Source organism: Pavona decussata, unplaced genomic scaffold (genome assembly GCF_977016875.1).
Source record: "Pavona decussata unplaced genomic scaffold, jaPavDecu1.1 SCAFFOLD_214, whole genome shotgun sequence".
NCBI classification, from domain to species: domain Eukaryota; kingdom Metazoa; phylum Cnidaria; class Anthozoa; order Scleractinia; family Agariciidae; genus Pavona; species Pavona decussata.
In genome coordinates, this window is record NW_028145619.1 from 1871419 (window position 1) to 1891365 (window position 19947).

Here is a 19947-nt window from a genome sequence, read left to right on the forward strand (position 1 = left end):
GAAAGTATATGAATACGAAAAAGAGACACGTGGGCTGGCCAGACAAGTAGCTGTTATGTTCATTTTAATTCGCTAAAAGATGTGTTGACAAGGTGTGACGTAAACTCATTTTTGTGGTCTACGGCATGCAAGACATTTTACTGAAATCATAAGGAGATTAGGTTGTAACTTTGTAATAAAATGGGCGTTCACTTAAACAGGGGTTCGAGTATCATATAAGATAAGATGAAACTTTGCGTCTTCTGAAGCCAATTTTTTCGTTCAAAAGAACGAACAAAACAACTAAGAAACTATGCAATTTTCTAATTTTCGTCTCTTTTTTGGAGTGATTTCTAGGTGTCACTCTCTAGTAATTACAAATATTGACTTACCAGACTGTATGCTGTACGTGACGAGAACGAAAGGACATTAAATCATGAGCACTGAGACGAAGAGAATGGAGCCCATGACCTTGCATGCAACAGTTGTATGCTTTAAATAATAAGTCATTCTCCTAAAAAAGACTCGACATAAATATAAGCCCCAGGGGGGTTACGAAACGCCGAGTCGACTGGGGACATAAATGGAGCGAAAATGCCAACTTCAAAATTTCGCCAATTTTTTGCTCTTACCCAAGAGGGCAAAATTCGGTTTTTGGTGACCTGACAAAAATCCATACCCTATCCTCAATGACTAGTACAAATGGGTTTAATAAATTTTGAGGTTTGTTGATATGTACAACGTTCTCATCACTCATATCGATTTCAAAACAAGAGCTAAGCTGATAAAACTTTTGAAAGCAGGGACCACGCAATGCGTTTACAAATATACAAAATACAAAATAAAACGACTCGTTTGGTGGCACGAATTGCAACTGCAGCAAAAGAGCATATTTATTCATTCACTAGCAGGCTCTTGGTCCTCTCGACGATCTCCTGGCAATCATTCAATCGTTGGGTCATGCCCAAGACAAGGTCATGTTGTGAGGCACCTGCACGAACCTTAAAGGGAAAAGGAGAAATGTTGGGCTAAAGTAAAGGTAGAACGGCTTCAAGGTAACTGATCTAACAATAGTCAGGTTTGGAGTTTGTCGACTCTCAGAGGTTGGCTGCTCAAGGAGAAGGTACTAATCAGTGGTGCCCCAAAGACCTTACTTAGTTTCCTAGCAGAACTTTTCCTCGTTGCGTAGAAGACTAGTTAATCTGCTTATAAAAATGTACCCACCCATAAAATATCCCTTTTTGTGGAAGTGTTATCCTTGCAATCACGTTTGGTTCTTCTCTGACTGTTAAGTGAAATTTGAAGGGCTGTTAACCGCGTGTGTGTTCTCTTTATTATCATTCCATGCTGAGTACTTGAACTTGTTTATATAGTTGTTTATGTTGATAATCTGTTTGTTTATTTTACCCCCGAGGCTAACCAGACTCATTTCTGTTGCAAAATGGGTTTGTTTTGCACCAGCACCAAAACAAACAAGAAGAAGGTAAGCTCCATCTCGGATTTTCGTTACAAAGTCGCATTACGTTCCAGCATCTCGCAGGCAAGGAAATATTACATTCAATGTCGTAATGTCCACCATTACAAATTTCGTGATGTTGTGGCAGCTAAAGGCTGAGCTTATCAACATCCGTGATCCAGTTAGGTAATTTATAATCACCTTTAAAAATCCATTACTCGCTGCGTAATTAGGCGTGTGCGGGATTAGGATCAACGTTTGAAGAGGTTCATTCTTGTTATGAATTCAATATGCCGGGTCTCTGAACTTTGGATCCCCCCTGTCCCCTTAATTTCTAACTTCCCCGCTCCCCTTCGAGCTCTCCCTTGCCTAACTCCTTCAGTTAGAATTGATTGAAAACCTATTTGCTAAGATGAAAGGATTCAGAAAGGGATTTCTGACAATTCCACGTCTATATACACCTAATAATTCTAAAGAAACTGCGATGCTGGTTCGGTTGAGCAGCGGAAACGAATATTTAGTTTTATCAACTGAGTTGGTAAGGTAGAGCGGTTTCAGTTGAGTGTCGAAAGTAATTTCGCATTTGCTTTGGTTTTGCATTACTATGCTCTTTGATTGGTTAACAAGACTCGTGCCACTTTCTCAGCCAATGAGAAGCAAAACCAAAACCAATCCTGTTTTCGCCGAATGCGTTTATACAACAACACTGACAACAACAACAATACTTTATTTACCCACGCTTCATCTAGGAGTGATAAAAACTCGTTAAAACATGTGCGTGAAATGAAAAGCATCAACAACAAAAAAAAGATATAATTAAAAAATTACTTTAATTACTTAAATTACTTAAATCTCAAATCTATTTAAAAACCTGCTTTTTCAAAAGACATTTAAAAGTAGAAATATCCTTTGCATTTCTAACATACGTAGGTAACGAATTCCAAAGTTTTGCTGCTAGAAATGAGAATGACTTATGGCGCCATTCTAGATTAAAAGTGGGTAGCCTTAAAAGTGTCCCCGACCCTCTTAAATTGTAATTACAGATTTTAATCTCAAAAAAATCTTCTGGGTACCTTGGGGCTTCTTTATTTTCCCGCGCTTGGCGCCAGTTACATGTATATATTTGCTTCGAATTCTGATTGGCTCGTTGTGTTGTTTACATCTATTGCGATTGGCCAGAGTAATTATTTTGGTTTTACGATTGAAAACCGGTCTATACGTAATTGGGCCACCTAAGTAAACATGGCTTCACTAAGTTCAGAAAAAGTACTGAACAGTCATCAATGGAAGAATTCAAATTCCAAAGCACAAGCGACAAAACTCAAAAACTGTACAACTATACTACCGTGAACCATTTGAATTAGATCCTCGTCACTGAATGAAATTGTCTCGCGGAAAGGTCGAAGAGCACGGGACTATTTTGTGTGGAGGAAATCCTTTAAGAGTATTGCATTGTTTAGTGAAATGGGAACTGTTGAACTTTCAGTACATGATGTCTTGCAGAATCGATACTAATGTTTCTAGCTCTTGAGCCTATTCTGGTAAAATCGTAAAGTACGACCAATTGCATGAAAAGAGTTGGGGATTGTTTTCATTTGCTATCGTTTGTCTAGAAATATTTGTGATATAAATTTCGTACTTTCTATGGAAATTAAAGAGTAAATGAGATCTTTAGCGACGTGATCTGAGTGCTTGCTTGAGTTATATTTAATTAAAATTAATTATCTTTCGGCTTGTGTAGAGTAACCCCTTTACGGCAGTTCATAAAGATTATTACAATCCTGACACTGATTAAGATTAATGGTGCAATGCTATAAATGAAATATAAAATCACCATGTTATGTTTGAGATAAGCCGATTTTCGAGACCAACAAAAATGAAATAGTTACATCACCGTTTTCAAATTAATATGCTTACGCATAAATAGACTGTGTCAACCCTTTTATTTTCGCTTCTGGAGCTACTGTTATTTTAAAAATTGAAGAGCATCTTCCTTGTGTTTGTGAAAATAGAGTTTGGAATGTTCAACTAACTCCGCAATGAATAAAATCGATGATTCACATTTGCCAGACCGGCTTGTACGTCCAAACCACCTATAAACGTTTCCTCACAGAAATTGGACTTTGAATTTTACTCAAAGTCGAATGGAGGGTTTCGTTTTCTTCTAATTTTATTGCTATCGTTTCTCTGGGACAACACTTTGGAAAAGGATGGTGCATTGATCAACTTAATAAGACATTGACTGTATAAGAAAAAACAACAAAGTAATACCCAGCCGTGAAGACGTGCAAATAGTCATGTCGTGATATATCGACGATAAGAACATCTGAAGAAAATGCATATCGCATTTTATATAAAAGCCGATGGGAAGGGCTGCCCCTCCGGCTAAAGCCAGTAAACATGGCTTCACTGACTTGATAAAACTGTCAAGTTATCCAAAGTGCTGAACAGCCATCAATGGAAGAATTCAAATTCCAAAGGGGCAAGGGATGGCGAAACTCAAAAACTCAGCAATTATACTACCGTGCACTAAAACCATCTGAACTAAACCCTCGTGGACCGAATGGAATTGCCTCGCAGAAAGGTCGAAGAGCACGAGACTATTTTGCGTGGAGGAAATTCGTTAAGTGTAGCCTGTTAACTGAAATGAAAGTTGTTGAACTTCACCTCCATGTTACCCTGTTAACCGATAAAAATATTTCTAGCTTTTGAGCCTATTTGGGCAAAATCGTAAAGTACGACCCATTGAATGAAAGTATTGGGAATTGTTTTCATTTGCTTTCGTTTGTCCAGTACTAATTTGTGATACAAATTACGTATTTTCCATGGAAATTAAACAGTAACTGAGACCTTTAGCGATGTGATCTCAGTGTTTGGTTGAGTTACATTTAATTAAAATTAATTATCTTTCGGCTTCCTTTTGAGCAATTTAGAAAAAAACATTATAATCGTGACACTAATTAAGATTAATGGTGCGATGCGATATGCAATCATCTTGTTATGTTAGAAATTAGCCGATTTCTGAAGCGAAGAAGTGGGTACCTAAAACTTTGCCTGCGACAGCAATCTGTTTATTCGGCTTTTATTTCACGCGCCAAAAAAAAAGTAACACCGTCACGGTATTCTCTCACTGAAAACCTGCAGTAGAATCATTTAAAATATATATTGCAAAAAAATTTTGGAACGTTCTCTATGGAATTTATATAATTAAAGACGGACGCCATTACGTTGCGCAACAAACTTGTGGATCATTCTGCTCTATGATCTGGAAAGACTTAGTGATCATAAATGAATGCAGGGGTCTGGATCATTTGAGGGCTACGATTGGGGTATCATTTTGGGGATAAAGATCATGTGGCGGCCTTAACTTTTAAATGGTAATGTTTGACAACTCAATGAAGCTGAACTGGCTCAATCACAATGGAAGCAACAATATTCACATTTGCTAAACAAGTTCTGTAATTGAGAATGATGTATTAATCAGTAAATGACACAGGCATACTCGGAAAAAATATCCGAGCGCTCCTATCAGGAGTCGAACCTAAGACCGACCGATTACTAGTTCGGATGCTCTACCACTGAGCTACAGGAGACTCGTGGGAGCTAAGGCCATTAAACTAGGTTCATGGGACAAACATCCTGCGTACTACTAGGATCAGTTGGAATTTATTCACCAGGCTTAACATATTCCATCACATTATTTCCAAGTTCTGTAAACACTGTAAAAAGACATTCCAAACGATACCTAATTTTGAATTAAAGGGAGTAATTAAGACCGAAAGACCAAGGTTGAACTTTAGATAAGCTGGCAAAGACCGTAGTTTATAGTTCATACCAAACGGATTCCAGAAAGCACTGTATCACCTAAACTCTGTCTCAATTACTCCTGTTTACTCAGTTGAGTATGCAGAACTTTAGCAAAGGCTAGCTTACAGCTTGTACAAAGACTGGCAAATATTAGTACAGTTCATACCAAAGGCATTCTGCAAAGAAAATCGCATGGTAAATTTCAGAACCAACGATTTGTCAGTCTTGTTAAAGTTAGTCGTTGTTGTCCAACTAAAAAATCGAAAAAAAAATTGAATTACTTTTAGATGAATCCGAACTGTTTTCCAGTGCTTTTTGACAACGCAATATTTTTCGTGACTTGTACGAAGGAGAACACGGAATGTTCCTTGAGCACCAAGCGGTCTGAACAACGTTCTTTTCAGTACCCTGGCACAGGTCCATGGCACAGGCACCTAGTCTGGTCAGGGTCTAAGAAACAAACCTCATTCCAACTTTCGATGAATTGCCACAACCAACAACAACAACCTTTATTTCCTTACGGCTAATTAGAAAAATTATTAACTACATTCTTGTGAAGTGAAATCTGGTAAAGTGCTTTTCGCACAACGATTTCAACTTCTACAGTTCTAAGTGTGATAAGTGTGAAATTAACGTGGCGAAAAGTTGAATAGTTTTTATTCACACTCTTTTCTTTGGTTATTTCAGCGGGAAGTTTATATCGACTACCCTTTAGCCTTCTAATAACTTACCCGTCTACACGAGCAATTTTTATATGGCAATTTTAATGTGGCAATTTTTATTTGCCCGTGTAGATGATGAGAAATGACCATTTTTTATGTGACAACTGCATTTGCTGAAAAGCTGGCGTGTTAGTTTTTATGTGGCAAATAAAAAATTGCCACATAAAAAAATTGTCCATGTAGACGAGATGCCACATAAAATGTGACAATTTTTTCAACGTCGACTGTAGAGCCCAGTCCCTACAGTCCCTAACATTTGCGCATCCAGCATGGCGCCATCTTGCTTTTTGCCTTTCCATGGACTTCTCCGCTGTGCGAAATTATTACTGACGCAAATTAACAACAAATATTTGTCGAGCCTTCTACACGGGCAAATATGAATTGCCACATACAGTTGCCACATAAAATTGCTCGTGTTTATTCGCCTGATGGGCCCTTTCTAAATGGCTAGGGCATTCAGGTTAGACAGGTACCGGTTTACATAACACTTTTCAAAACTTAAGCTTTGACGGATCAATACTTCCACTCTTTTTAAGTTGATATAACACCATTTTTTTCCTATCTTATTGTAATCAGCATGTCAAGACGCAACGTTTTACAGAGTTTAAGTCGATAAAATGACTATAACTTGTTTTCCAAAGTTAAGTCATTTGTTTGATACCATTATTGTATTATCAACTGATAAAGAGTGGTTGTAATGAACAATCAAATTACAACTGAAGGGAATGGCCAAACTTTGACGGGTAAACCAGAACTCAACTGTTGTAATAGCTTTGTAATAGTTAAGGCCCATAGATTGAGGTAATTTTGTAAAATGAAATAATAGTAAAGCAAATAAAGAAATAAAAAAATTAATTAAAAAAATTAAGAATTAAAAATTTATCTTTAATTTTTTTATTATTTCATTTGCTTTATTTTTTGAAATACTGTTAATCACTTTAGTTTTACGTAGTTCCGTAATCACGCAAATACTTGTAATATAAGCCCATGTCCCAATGTAAATTCTCATTGTACCTGAAGAAGGCTGGTTTGGCCAGCCGAAACATAGTACACTTCTGAAAACGTAATTCTAAGTTTAATCGGCCTCTGCTTCTCTTATCAAAAGGAATGCTTTCCTTTACAATTCCGTTCTCAATAACCAGAATTCCGCTACGTGCTGGGACACTTTGCACTCAATATTTTGATACGATTCTTTTACAGATTTTTGCGGTATCCAGTGTTTAAGCGTTTGTTTCTCGCCGCGTGAAATTAAAGGCGAAAAAAAGCTTAACTGTTTCACAGGGTATTTTTCGGGGTGGGGCTAGGGTAACGTAACAATAACAAGTTCATTTTACAATGCACAGAATACAAGGCATTCGTCTCAAGCTATACAAAAGCAACTGGGATCTGAATCGGGAATCCTTGAAGCTTACGGGGGGCACCTTTCTTTTGGGTTGGATTCCTTTTTTTGCTACCATCAGTTTTTTCCCTTTAGTATTATAATTAATTATAAATTAATTATTATAACAATTTTTTATATTCGAGGAGCTTTCTCCTTCGTGCCTATCCTGCTATTTGCAAACCACATATAAAAAAAGCTACAGTCTTTCCCACTATTTGCAAACTACAGGCTTTATGATGTCAGCTGCGGACAAGAGTGCTTCCTCGACCAACGAGAGCTGCACATTAACTTCACGAAAATCATTTGTTTTCAATGCTAATCTCACACCAGGAAACCCCCTGTAATTCCTCCTCGAAAACACATGTTTGTACATTGGATCAGCCGCTTTCAGGTATGGAGAGATGAATGCTTTTTCGACCTGGACAAGTTGATCGTTGATGGCCCTTAAAACAACCGCGCTTTCTTTTCCAGTTAGTTTGTCTTTGGCCTCTTGAAAACGGCTGCTTGCGGTGGTAAATTCGTGGATAGCGTTACGGACATACTTTGTCGAAATGTTCATCTCGAGGATCGACGTCTCCAGCTGTTCAAACGACGTGTTTATCGCTTTGCCATAACGTACCACGTCTAGAGGCAAAATGAGCGCTTCGCTAAAATCCAAAAGCATCCCGCCGACAAGCTTGGTCATGGTAGCATGATACTCGAACTTTGGATCAACGAATGTTTTCATCCAATAAAAGCTGTCTTCTTGAGTGTGATAAACAGGGTATAACCTATAACCGCTTCCGTAAAAATAAGAAAAATCAGCAGCGGGTATTCCAATAGACATGTAAAACGGCAGGAAATCACTTAAGTACAAGTACGGTATCGTCTGCGGCTCACCAGGGTGGTCTATGGACGGCTCCCTGCGAAGCATAGTATCATAGACGCTCGACCTACTTGGATCTTTAACCTTCTTAGCTCTGCAGAAAACAGCTTTGTCTAACATGGGACACGTCTGTACAGCCACAACATAATTTCCGCCAACTGCCACGTCAGCATTCAAGTAAACAACAGCACGGTTGGAAAGAAGCCTTGCGTTCTCTTGAACCCACTCAATTGAACCCACCAAACCGAACTCTTCAGCTCCCCAGCTGCACAGTTTAACCGTTCGTTGAGGCCGCCAACCACCCGCTTTAAGTTTTCCAAGGATTCGCGATATTTCCATCAAAGTCGCGGAGCCGCTGGACGCGTCAACCGCCCCAAAAAATTCCGCGTCTCGGTGGTTTCCCACCAAAACATAGCGGTCCGGCTCTCCCTGCCCGTTGATGGTACCGATAACATTGAATATTGATTTTACAGTTAGTCTGTTGTTTACACGCAGTCGCACAGCAGAATTGGCGTTGATGAACCCTGGGCCGAATCTGTAGGTGACCTTGAGATCTCCACGCCAAGAGGAGGGAACTTCATCTCCTAAAGAAACATCGAGGAAACCTTGGTTTAGTGACACGGAGTTTAACATCTACCTCAAAACGTTATTACCACTAACCTATAGATCACTTCGGACCCTGTTCCAACAGAAATTTGTCAGCCACTTATTTCTACTTAAATTGATCGTGCTTTCTGTTTTTAGGAAGGCTGTATCCATACTATGCTCATAAAGGGGAATTTTCCTTTTGGAGGCAGCATAGTCGACGAGGGGTTAGGGTACGGTGTTTAAGTCCCGCTCAGGGCTGAGTTGCTCGAAGCATGGTTAGCGCTAACCATTGGTTAAGAGGTATTAAAACCTATAGGTTGTCATGGCATTTAACCCGGGTTAGCGCTAACCGTGCTTCGAGCAACTGAGCCCTGACCGCAAGCTGGAGTTGTTTAAAGGCAGATCGTTGAAAACGCTTGTAAAAAAGCCAGCTACCAGTTGGAATTCTCCATTTTTTATTTCAATTTTCCAATATTTGTCCCTGGTACTGGTTGTTTGAGGGGTAGAAAATAATTACGCTACAAATTAAGGCAAAAATAACTTTATTTATTCCTCATTTCAAATTTGTTCTCTAAAAGAATCTTGAAAATTGCGACATTAAAAGCTTCAAGAGTCATTTTTCGCCTGATAGGCAATGATACTGGACTCAAATTCCCGTCTTGGATACTGTTTACTATGACATAACACAGCTAAACACAAACGTACCTTTCAGAAGACTAAAAAGATGTAAGGCGTCCCCGTACGAGATTGGCTGTGTTGGGATGCGGGGCAAGGCTGACTCATTTCTGGGCATGCGATACATCCCAGGAATCGATGGAAAATTTGGTGTTAGCAGATCACCGAAATGTACAGACAGGTCCTTGGAAAACACGGCATCTTTTGACATCCACGGTTTGTCAGGATAAGTGTCCTTACTAGAATACCCCTTTGGGGCCACATCCTTGGGATCTATATATAAAAGGGCCCCAATTGCTCCTCGGCTTTCCGCGGCTTTTACCTGTGACACGAAAGATAAGGACAGTTCTTTTGAAGAAGGCAATGAACGCTAACGAAGTATATTCACACTAGGGTATGCAGATATGAAATTTATCATTAAAACTGTAAGAAGAGAAGTGAGAGTGGAGGGAGCCACTAAAAAGAAATCGAGTTCAAATTGAACGGCCAATTATCCATGAAGGATAATATTTCTACTAACTGATCGACCTAATTTAACTAGTTTAAAACCATTTCCCAAACATTTTCATAAATGGTGCACCTGGGTACAGCAGCCTACCAACCCGATATATTTCAGCCGTGCATGCATTTATCACAGTATGTGGCTCAACTATGACTGGAAAAGGAATACGGTTTCATATTTTGCTTAAGTATATTTCTAACGAATAACAAGGCTTTATCTAAACGAACGATACAACAGAGAATTCACTCTGTGGTGTATGTTAAAGTGAACTCATAAAATTGCTACTCGGAGCGTTAGCCCCAGTAAGAAAATGGGAGACGGCCAGACGTGTGCGAATCGTGGGTGATGATGGTGGTAATTGGGGCAAACATGAATGCGAAAGGTACAAATGAATGTAGTGTCGTTAGCTCTAAGGACACAAATGAAACACAAATGTTACAAAAACTTGTACCAAAGACACTTTTAATTCCGGAGTTAGCAAACAAAAACACGTTTTGCTGTTTTGCAAAACAGCAATTCGTGCCGGTGCAAGACCAAGTCCGGAGAAACAAGGAATGGGGGAAATACAAACAAAAAATATTAAACACAGGTCACTTAAGTTGCATCAGCTTAACTATCAGGCCATGGGAAAAATTAGAGAAATAAAGGAACTTTAGGACATAGATGACTTCTGAAACTAAATTTACAAAAGCCGCTAACACAAATTTCATAAACTTGTCACTATATGTCCGGATTAGACTTCAGAACTGATTTAACAAAATTGTGTGTTTCTCCAAAAATTGTTCAGGGCCCACTTGTTCAAAGCCCGATTAAGCTAATCCTGGGTTAACGTGAACTTTGATTCGAGTATATTTACTAATCCACAAGGATTCGTCCAAAAAGTTTTGTCCCTAAGTCTTGCCTTTGACTTTTGTTTACCTCTAGCTTAAAATGAGCCTTTAAAATCATTTTTAATGAGCGAGATGAAAACCTCGGTTAACTTTTAATCATGGATTAGCTTTAATCGGCTTTCGAACAACCGGGCCCAGAGGAATACGGTCCGAAGCCGCAATTGCAAATATTTTTGGTACAAGTTTTTTTTAATATAAACTTGTATCATTATTTGTGTCCTTAGTGCTAGCGACACAAAATTCATTTGTACATTTCACATTTACAATGCGCAATTACCACGATTATCATCTACGACTTGCTCCCGTCTGGCCTCGTAACTCAATCTCTAGAGATGTGGGTTCAAATCCCGCCAAATGAAAAGTCAAAGATTTCTTTCTTATTCTCGCGCTGTTTCCCATTTTCTTACTAGGGGTGGAGTGGGCCAGATTAGAGAGGAGGTGGTAAGGGGTGGGTCGTTCAATTTTCAGCTACCCGTGGAGGGGTGGGTCATCCTATTTTATAACAGGAATAGGCACACATTTATCTGTCAACCTGCAGGTGAAACGTCACTAGAAAAAGCAAGCAGCATTCAAGCTGGTATCAGGGACGTAAGCGGTATATGCCTACTTTAACATGAAGAAACAAAAGAGAGAAAGAGAAAGAAGTGAGAAAGCAGAAAGAAAGAGTAAACATGACCTATGAGGATGCAAACGTGGAGTGGGAGAAACTCCTCTGTGAGGATTTGCTGAGAAAGCAAAGGTTTTTGTCCTTGATCTGCAAATCGAACGTCACCAAATTAACGAAAAAAAAAACAAGTTTGACTTAGCGTCAGTTCTGTTCAGCTGTCAGCAGCCATAGGCAGTGTATCCATTGCCAAAAGACACAAGTGGTTCTGAATGGAATACCAGCAGCTCAGAAGGAAGCGAAGAGTCAGAAGCAAGTGAAGAATGTGTTCTGCAGGAAGTTGGGAGTGATACATTTGATGACGACAATATCCACCTCACAAAACTGGCTGCCGACATTTGGAGTGACAGTGATAGAGATGTACCCTTAAGCGTCCTTCGCAAAAACAATTTTCCTTACGAACCGAGGTTTATGAGTTTTTCATACACAAAATGTGCTTTTTTTGGATTATGCAACCAAAACATCCGCGTTTAATAGGGGTGGGTTATATAATTTTCAACCTTCATTTAGGGGTGGTTCTACCCTTCGAGCAGAGGCCCCTCGATCTTCCTAGATAGATCGAAGGGCCTCTGATTGCAGGGTAGGGTGGTTAAGTCAGTTTTGAGTCACAAGGAGGATGTGAGTAATGTGTTTTTTGTCTACCACATTTCCAAATGCTCCAGCGCACCCCTCCCCCTCCCCATACTTTTTGAACTGTCCCTTAGTATCCGAGATAGTAGAAACTAGCCACTATAGGTACGCTACGAATACTGTGACGTCTTAAGAATAGCTTACCAATGCTACGAGAACATGACGAAAGTGGGCTGAAAAAATTAAGCTCTTTTTCATCCATTAGAAGGTTCCAAGACTTATTCGTAATTTACTAATACAACAATCATGCAGACACCCGGTTAAAATCTTGCTACTCACAGAACCGGCGTAACCTCTAATTAAAATAATCCTGCCCTTCACAGAGATGTTGTTGTCCTCTAACACTTGGAAATCATCTTCATATCCTCGATTGCAGTAGACCAATTCTCCCTCGACTTCGCCTGACGGAGCGTAATGAAGGAAAGGGAAGTACTGGAACGAGCTTTTTGATTCACTCTGTGCGTTGCCTACCTAACAAAAAAAAGGAAAAGAAAACATATAGCCTCCAGGATTTCTTAATCAGGATATTCAATTTTCCAGGCCGAATTTTGAGCAATCGTGTAAGTATTAGATACCGCACGCACTAGGTTGACAAATTTTGTTTGGTTGTGCCAAAAATCTCGACAAATTTTGTCTCCACAAAATTTTAAATTTGGTAATCGCGTACGCACTTGAAAACACCAAAATATTGGATAACCACAAAGTGTCAATCACGATGCCGCGATTTCGTTTTGATCAGCAGCGGTACTTGTACTCGGGCAGTTTGAATATGGTGTCACACCACAATTACTTGTACTTGAAGGTGCAACTGGAACAAAGATCTGCGAGCCATAGAAGTTGTATGGAGTCGCATTCAACATCTCTACGTTAGAATAATGGTCGTTAGAATCTTCGCCGTTCTCCATCTTCACAGCTCGAATGCCGCGCAAAAATTAAATATTTTGGCGGGCTTCTGCTTGAATAGACTCTTTGAAAGCAAGATCGATCAAATTTACTTGATTGGCATTTTCATTCACATTAACGCCTGCAGATTGTAAAATCTGACAGTTTTTACGCTTGACGAAAATTCGTCCAGCTCCGAGGCAGGAGGACGGCGCCTTTGAAGTTTGGTACGACTTGACAAAATTTTGGTGGGAAAAAAAATACCGTGCGCACTCATAGAATGGAACTGATGACAAATATTTTTGCAAAATAAACGAAAATTCGCGTACTGCGTCCGGGCCCTTAGCTGGAAGAGTTGAAATAACCTGTTTTAGTCCAATCTTTTCACACTTACACCAACAGAGGTCTGCTGATAGACTCATTCTTTTGTCCAATGATTTCATTCAGATCACATTTAACTGTCATTGCGCACTTACTTTGATCTGTCCAAGTATAGTGTACTCTACAGCTCCATTGTTCACCACTTCAACTGTGTTGGGTTGGTCTTCCTGTGGCTGGGAGAGAAGCACTTTGTATTCCGGTATTTCTACGTCATCGAAGTCATATTCCCGCCATTTTGCCGCGATGTGATCGATCAGAGCTTGTTGCCTTTCTGAACCAGCAACGTGCGGCTTCGACGAAAAGAACCTGTGAGAAAGAAGAGTCGTTTGGTGGCAACATGAGTCTGCTATTACTAGATAGACTTGTCGGAGGTCGACTTATTTTAGCGGCTACCAATGACACGCGTTCTATCTTCGGATAAAGTTGCGTCAATCAAAGAAAACCCGTTGAAATTATTTTGAACTCTGACAAGATTTCAAGGCAACCTGACAAGAAACTCGCTAAGAGAGAGTGGATGTAAGGAGATTTAAATCATTCATTCTACTAGTTTTATAGGAGTGAACACTACTGTTACGCCTGATATCGAATTTAAAATCAATTCCCCCAATCAGATATTTCTGCATCATAACACAGCGATGGAAGTGTTGGTAACTTAATGTACAGTTTAGGCACAAAAGCGCTCAAAGAATATCTTACTCGGTTAAGAATGACTGCAACGATAAAATGGTATGATAACTCGAGAACATAGTACAAAAGTGGACTAATAGTAATAATAATAATAATAATAATAATAATAATAATAATAATAATAATAACAATAATTTCATTACTTATAACGCGCAAATCTGCATATGCATATGATCGAATGCGCGTAACAGTAATATATAGAACATAATAAGATAAATAAAACATTAACACCAAGATCTTACATTCAGCATCGCAGCTCGTTAGAAATTCAATTTCCCTATTGTTGTGGTTTTCTTTTACAAAGTGACCGTTTAAAACAGGTCAAGACAATAGAAACAGCTTGTCGGGACTGAGTGAAGGGTGACTGCGACCGCTTAATTGAGATAATAGTTACTGTAATTATGGGTAGTAATTTTTGGGACTTTGACAACTGTCTGCTTAATAGAGGATGACGGTGCCGCTTAATACAGGTTCGACTGTATTTTCAATCCAAGAGGGGTTATAATTTTAAAGTGTTATAGCTTTTAAGTGCCCATGCGTGATAACTTTTTTTTCGTTTGAATCACTGAACACGTCTCACAAAGAAGTTCTGCGGCAAAAAAAATTACGATTTGGATAACACGCAATTTTTTGAGGGATTTTCGAAAGCCTTTAAATTTGCCGCCATTTGGCTCACCACTTGACTTCAGTCTTCTCTCGGTTCTTCTCGGAGCTGTGACATAATCAAGGAATACGTGACTTCAATTTCGTCTTAGCTGTTCAATTGCTCGCTTTCTGTGTCAGACAAGCTCTCTTCAACCTGCGAAGCTGGCGTGTTTGTGGTGTTTTCTGCGCTAAAACGCCGATTTCCGTATTTCTAGACGCGCGCGAAATCTCGTCCTAATTTCCGCGCGTTCAGGCAGCGAAAAACAACTCCCGAACAAACGGAGGCGCTTGCTACGCAGTCTAAGGCCTGTTCCAAACGTCGCGCTTCTGTCGTGCCGAACTAAATTCTGACTTTAACACGCCAGTAGCACGACGTTTGAAACCATTTAGTTCAGCAGGCTGAATTAAGTTCGGCACCGACTATTTCGCACGGTAGTAGCACGGCAGGCCCTGTCGTGCCGCACAGCAGTAGCGCAACTTGGTTTCAAACGGCGTCAGTGCTATTGCCGTGCCGAACTAAATTCATAAATTATTTTAATGTATTTTGGGTTAATTTGCTCGATCTATGCATTTCTATATTTTAGAATTTTGAAATTCGACAATTGAAACCAACACTTATATATGAGCGCTTTCCATTCACCAAAAATTTTTGGTTTGAATTTTCGGAAATTTCGGTCTCGAATGGAACGGGCTTATTCTCGATCGGTGTCCACTTTTCGGGAACACTGAAAAGGTTGTCCTAAATTTTCGAAAATCTTTTCCGGAAAAGATCCTGTTCCATTCGATTTGTACCCAAAGTTTTCGAAAATTTCGTCGAATGGAAAGCACCCACTATTTTCCTTTCACTTCGTTTGCAACACTCTAGCGTTGCTTCCTGAACCTGTGAATGTGTAGATTCAGGTGAGAAATAAAAATAAATTAACGCAGGAGCACTTAATTTAGCAATCATAGTGCCTTCTTTGACAGCTGAATTCTCTTTTATTTACTTTAGACTAAAATGTTTAGGTTTCGATTTTCAGTTGTCCCTGATTTGCGCAGGTCGCGAACGCATTTGTCTTTGATATATTCCATCGTTTTAGTTCTTCCAAGCCACATGCGATGCACTCTTTAGATAAAATATTATTTTCAGTTCGATTGTTTTTTTGATCATGTTTTAGCATTTGTTATGATGGATTTTCATTGTTTGCAAAGCTTAATTTTAGAAACAATTTTAAAAAAACCGTAATGTACAGCAACCTTTTTATTTCAGAATCCGTCCTTGACAATAAAGATTAAAGAAATATCTGACAGGCGGTTTGATGCTTTTCGTCGCCTTTTTGTACCACTACTAGCTTGTTATTTCGGTGAGTTCGAAATAATATCAGTGAAGCGGGTGAATAAAGAAATATGAATATATGAAACGTATATTTGTCTTCCTTCTAATTAATCTTTCATCCGTAGATCAAATATATATTTCAATATTCATATTCATTTCCTTCAAATATTCATGTTACTTAACCTGCTACAAATATACAAGAAGCCAAATTCGTTGAAAGACCGAGATATTAAGTGCCAAACATGTGGGTAGGAGTTGTGTAGTCCTTCCAACTCCATTTCACTCGTATTTAAAATTTGATTCTTCGCCGACAGAGGCCTTTGTCACCCAATGCCAGTTTCTCCCGTCTATTTTGTGGAAAAGCTTCCTTATTCTTCCTTCGGCTAGTTTTCTTTTCGGGTTTCACCGAAGGACTTTTTTTCTCTCCTCGATTTTTCTATCGAACCGTAAAGTTCGAACCCAATGTAAACAAAGCGTAATCATATGTGAGCTCCCAGATCAGTGAGACGATTTTCCGCATCAGCGTGTCAACATATGTAAAGATTTTAACACCTCTCCGATTTATTAACTTTTATTTAAAAAAATATATATTTCCTTTAAAATTCGCGTAAGCATATAAATTTTGAAACTTTCTTCCGTGGAAATCTTAGATTAAAAATACCTAACTTGAAAAGGGCCGAAGAAAAAAATTAGCTCACTCTCGATCGCGGTCGCATCCTACCAAACATGATCCACCGATAATCTGATGTCTAGACTGTTTAGAAACCTTGGTTAGAAACCTTGAGACAATGGAAGTCCGAGTTCCTGTTTTGAAAAGTAAATAGCAAGACGGCAGAGCGACTAACCACCGGCAATCAAAGACCCATAAAATTCAAAACAGTGCCTTATTTTAATTTTTATTTCATTACCTGAGATTGTCCTCCAATTCCTTGGTGCTGACCTCATCTGCAAACTTGCTATCGACATCTTCCCTAGCCGAAGAGATGACACACGAATCCTTCAGTAATCGTGGTACGAAGTAGCCGAGTAATGCTCCAACCACAGCCGCTAGGATGGCTATCACAACGCAGAGAAGAAGAATACGTTTTCGAGGCGACTTTATGCACGAGCTGCATCTTTTCCGCTTTTCATGGTCGTCCGTGGAAGGAGAGATTACCACCTCGGTGTCGGCGCTCGTAGTTGATTCCGAAAGCGGGGCCATATTTAGTAGAGTCGTCATTCCGAATACGACCAGAAATCGTTAAACATCAAGGAAATGTTTTCAAAATGTTTTGTCCCTGCTTTGTCCCTGTTATTCTTGTCGTTGCATTGACTGAACCTGGGGCCTAGCAGACGTAATGTGATTTAGTAACACTTTTAATACCAGCCTAGTAGCTAAGGTCAACAAAATTTACCTGGATCAAACATATATCTTTTTAAAAATTGTTTTCATTGATTATCGGCGTCTCAATCAATGCTGGCGGCACGGTAAAGCGAATATTTGTCTCCTCCAATGATAATCTACGTGACAATTAACTGAATTAAATGGACTTCTGCTTACAAATGGGCAAAGGCCATTGAATATTGCACTTTATATGCATACAGACAGTAATGAATTTGAAAAGGAAAACTTTACCTTCTTTCTTATGGAAATTATGAGCTGAACCGCTCCGTTGACGTCACGCAAACGTGACAGTCGGCCTTGGTCACTGGCCCGGTGAGTCTGCGCATTAGGTGCAACGAAATCTGTCAAAATTCTGTTATTCCTCACTGTAATTGATGTGAAACAGGGCGCTAAAGCACGGCGCTTTTTGATAAACGAGTTGAAATTCGATTAAGAAAATTTCCTCTCGAAAACCTACAATAATTCAAGAAGTACAGTTGAACCTCTCCACAAGGGCCACCTTGGGGACAGATGAAAGTGGCCGTTGTCGAGAGGTGGCCGTTATGGGGAGGTAGGGGTGTAATATGACACTTTTTTTTTCGGGAAGTACAACATGTTTATTGTGCCAAGTTCATGCTTACTGTAGCCTATAACGGCAATCCAATCTTAAATAATATATATATAGATAAAATACACAACAAAACGTAAATAATGTTTTGAATCAAAATGTTGACAAGACGAAACGAGCAAGGTTCGCAACATTCGCTACATTATTGTAGACAATTTATGCTTTCTGTAGTATTTAAATGGAACACAATCACAATACGTATATCGTTAAAATGGATACAGAAACGTAATGCTCCGAAGATAAATGTCGATTACTGCATCAGTTTATAAAATTTTAATTAAAAGGGATTTGCTGAAGCAAAGAAATGCAAAAATTACAGACAGATTTAAGGTTCGACGTTTCGGAGTCATCTTGACTCCATTATCAAGAGAAAAAATCAGTTTGTGAACGCGGATATTTAAATAGGCTAGAGCTGAAAATTAACATATTAATAGATGGTCAAACAAATACTTTAGCGCGAATTGAATCAGTTTGCACGTTCAGTTCTGGCTTCAGTTTGCGTATGAATAGCATCTCATGAATGAGGCAATCAAATTTGCTGGTGCATTTCGCAAGAACGTGAAGCAGTTCTAAAAAACGCTGTGGTATCTGGTCATTATGTTGAAGATGGTAATGTTTGTAAATTGAAGACGACTTTCTTTTGTGTCCGTCTACGCGCTCATGCAGGTGCCCACGCGTATACCCCACATATCCTGCATCGCACAGGTTACATTTAAATTCGTATGCTACGCATTGTTGGTTGACAATGGAGGGCTTGGCTTCTTGCACCTTAAGATCTTCATTGAGTTTTCGACTCACAAACACAGGTTGGATGGCAGTTCCTACTTTTAAACTTAATTTACTTTGTTGCTGTTTCGCAATGTTCGCTGAACCCTGATCTTTAAACGGTAGGATGACTCTAACGGTGTTCGCTTTCTCTTGTGACGATGGATAGGGCTGTGGATCAGATACCTTAGTGTCGATAACCTTTTTGATGGCCGTGTCAATTAAGTGTTGCGGGTATTTAAGCTTACTGAACACTTCTCTGAGCCGGTCGCATTCTTCGTGGAAATGTGACCAATCAGAAGATAATCGGTAGGCCCGGTCTAGCACGGTGTTAATTAGGCTCCGTTTATAACGATCATCTACGTGGCTCTGGTAATGAAGTAGAAGGCCTGTATTGGTGGGCTTGATGTAAACCTTTTTTCTCTTGATAATGGAGTCAAGATGACTCCGAAACGTCGAACCTTAAATCTCTCTGTAATTTTTGCAGTTTATAAAAAGGTGTTTTTTTACAAAAAAGAACTGTACTGGCCGTTGTCGAGAGGTTACTTTGGCAGTTGGTGACGCACTTTACAGACTGACTTTAGTGGCCGTTGCCGTTGTAGAGAGGTGGCCGTTGTAGAGAGGTTTAAACAAGAGCTGATGTATGGACTGTCCGCCGGGACAAAAAAATGTGGCCGTTGTAGAGAGGTGGCCGTTAGTGGAGGTTCGACTGTAACTGAAATAACTGCAAGGCTGATCTGACTGCGCAGAAAACTTAACACGACAGCGACATGATAGAGACTAAACCGAGAATCAAAATGCAACCGTCTGTGGGTGGACAGCTATTTCGCACTGGTTGGCTCTAGCTTCCGTATTCAATCAATTAAGTCCGAAAAAGTTTACGGTCAAACCTAGGCACGAGTACTATTCCCTACAGGATACACGCACAGTTTCCGGGTAACTTGAGTTTTATACTAGCCAACTATTGCGGCAAGAAAGGTCTCTTGAGAATATGAATTAACTTAACGTGATTTTCCAACCCGTTAATCTTGTGCAAAGTGTCCGAACTATCCAGGGTGGCTTAAAAAGATATGAAAAATTTAGTAAAAACGTCAGAAAAACAAAAGTTTTACATAGAAGCAA

At 39.4% G+C, this 19947-nt stretch overlaps 1 protein-coding gene across 1 annotated transcript; it reads right to left on the reverse strand.

The window, feature by feature from the left end:
• Window positions 1-7541: 7541 nt before the first annotated feature.
• LOC146460187 (putative N-acetylated-alpha-linked acidic dipeptidase) lies at window positions 7542-17834 on the reverse strand. The gene is made up of 6 exons (XM_085088497.1): window positions 17464-17834; window positions 16978-17394; window positions 13518-13728; window positions 12439-12630; window positions 9504-9795; window positions 7542-8794 (listed from the first exon to the last, which is right to left on the reverse strand). Exons 2-6 carry the CDS (start codon window positions 17286-17288, stop codon window positions 7557-7559), a joined length of 2244 nt encoding a protein of 747 aa, XP_084944623.1. The 5' UTR covers window positions 17289-17394; window positions 17464-17834; the 3' UTR covers window positions 7542-7556.
• Between the last annotated feature and the right edge of the window lie 2113 nt (window positions 17835-19947).

What these genes read in the sequence shown, in the direction of transcription:
- LOC146460187 (XM_085088497.1), bottom strand. Translation starts at nt 17,288, where the DNA reads ATGACGACTCTACTAAATATGGCCCCGCTTTCGGAATCAACTACGAGC. An exon ending in GAATTGGAGGACAATCTCAG is followed by an intron (nt 13,729 to 16,977) that starts GTAATGAAATAA and finishes TCTTTCTCACAG; the next exon opens with GTTCTTTTCGTCGAAGCCGC. An exon ending in TCTTTTTAGTCTTCTGAAAG is followed by an intron (nt 8,795 to 9,503) that starts GTACGTTTGTGT and finishes ATGTTTCTTTAG; the next exon opens with GAGATGAAGTTCCCTCCTCT.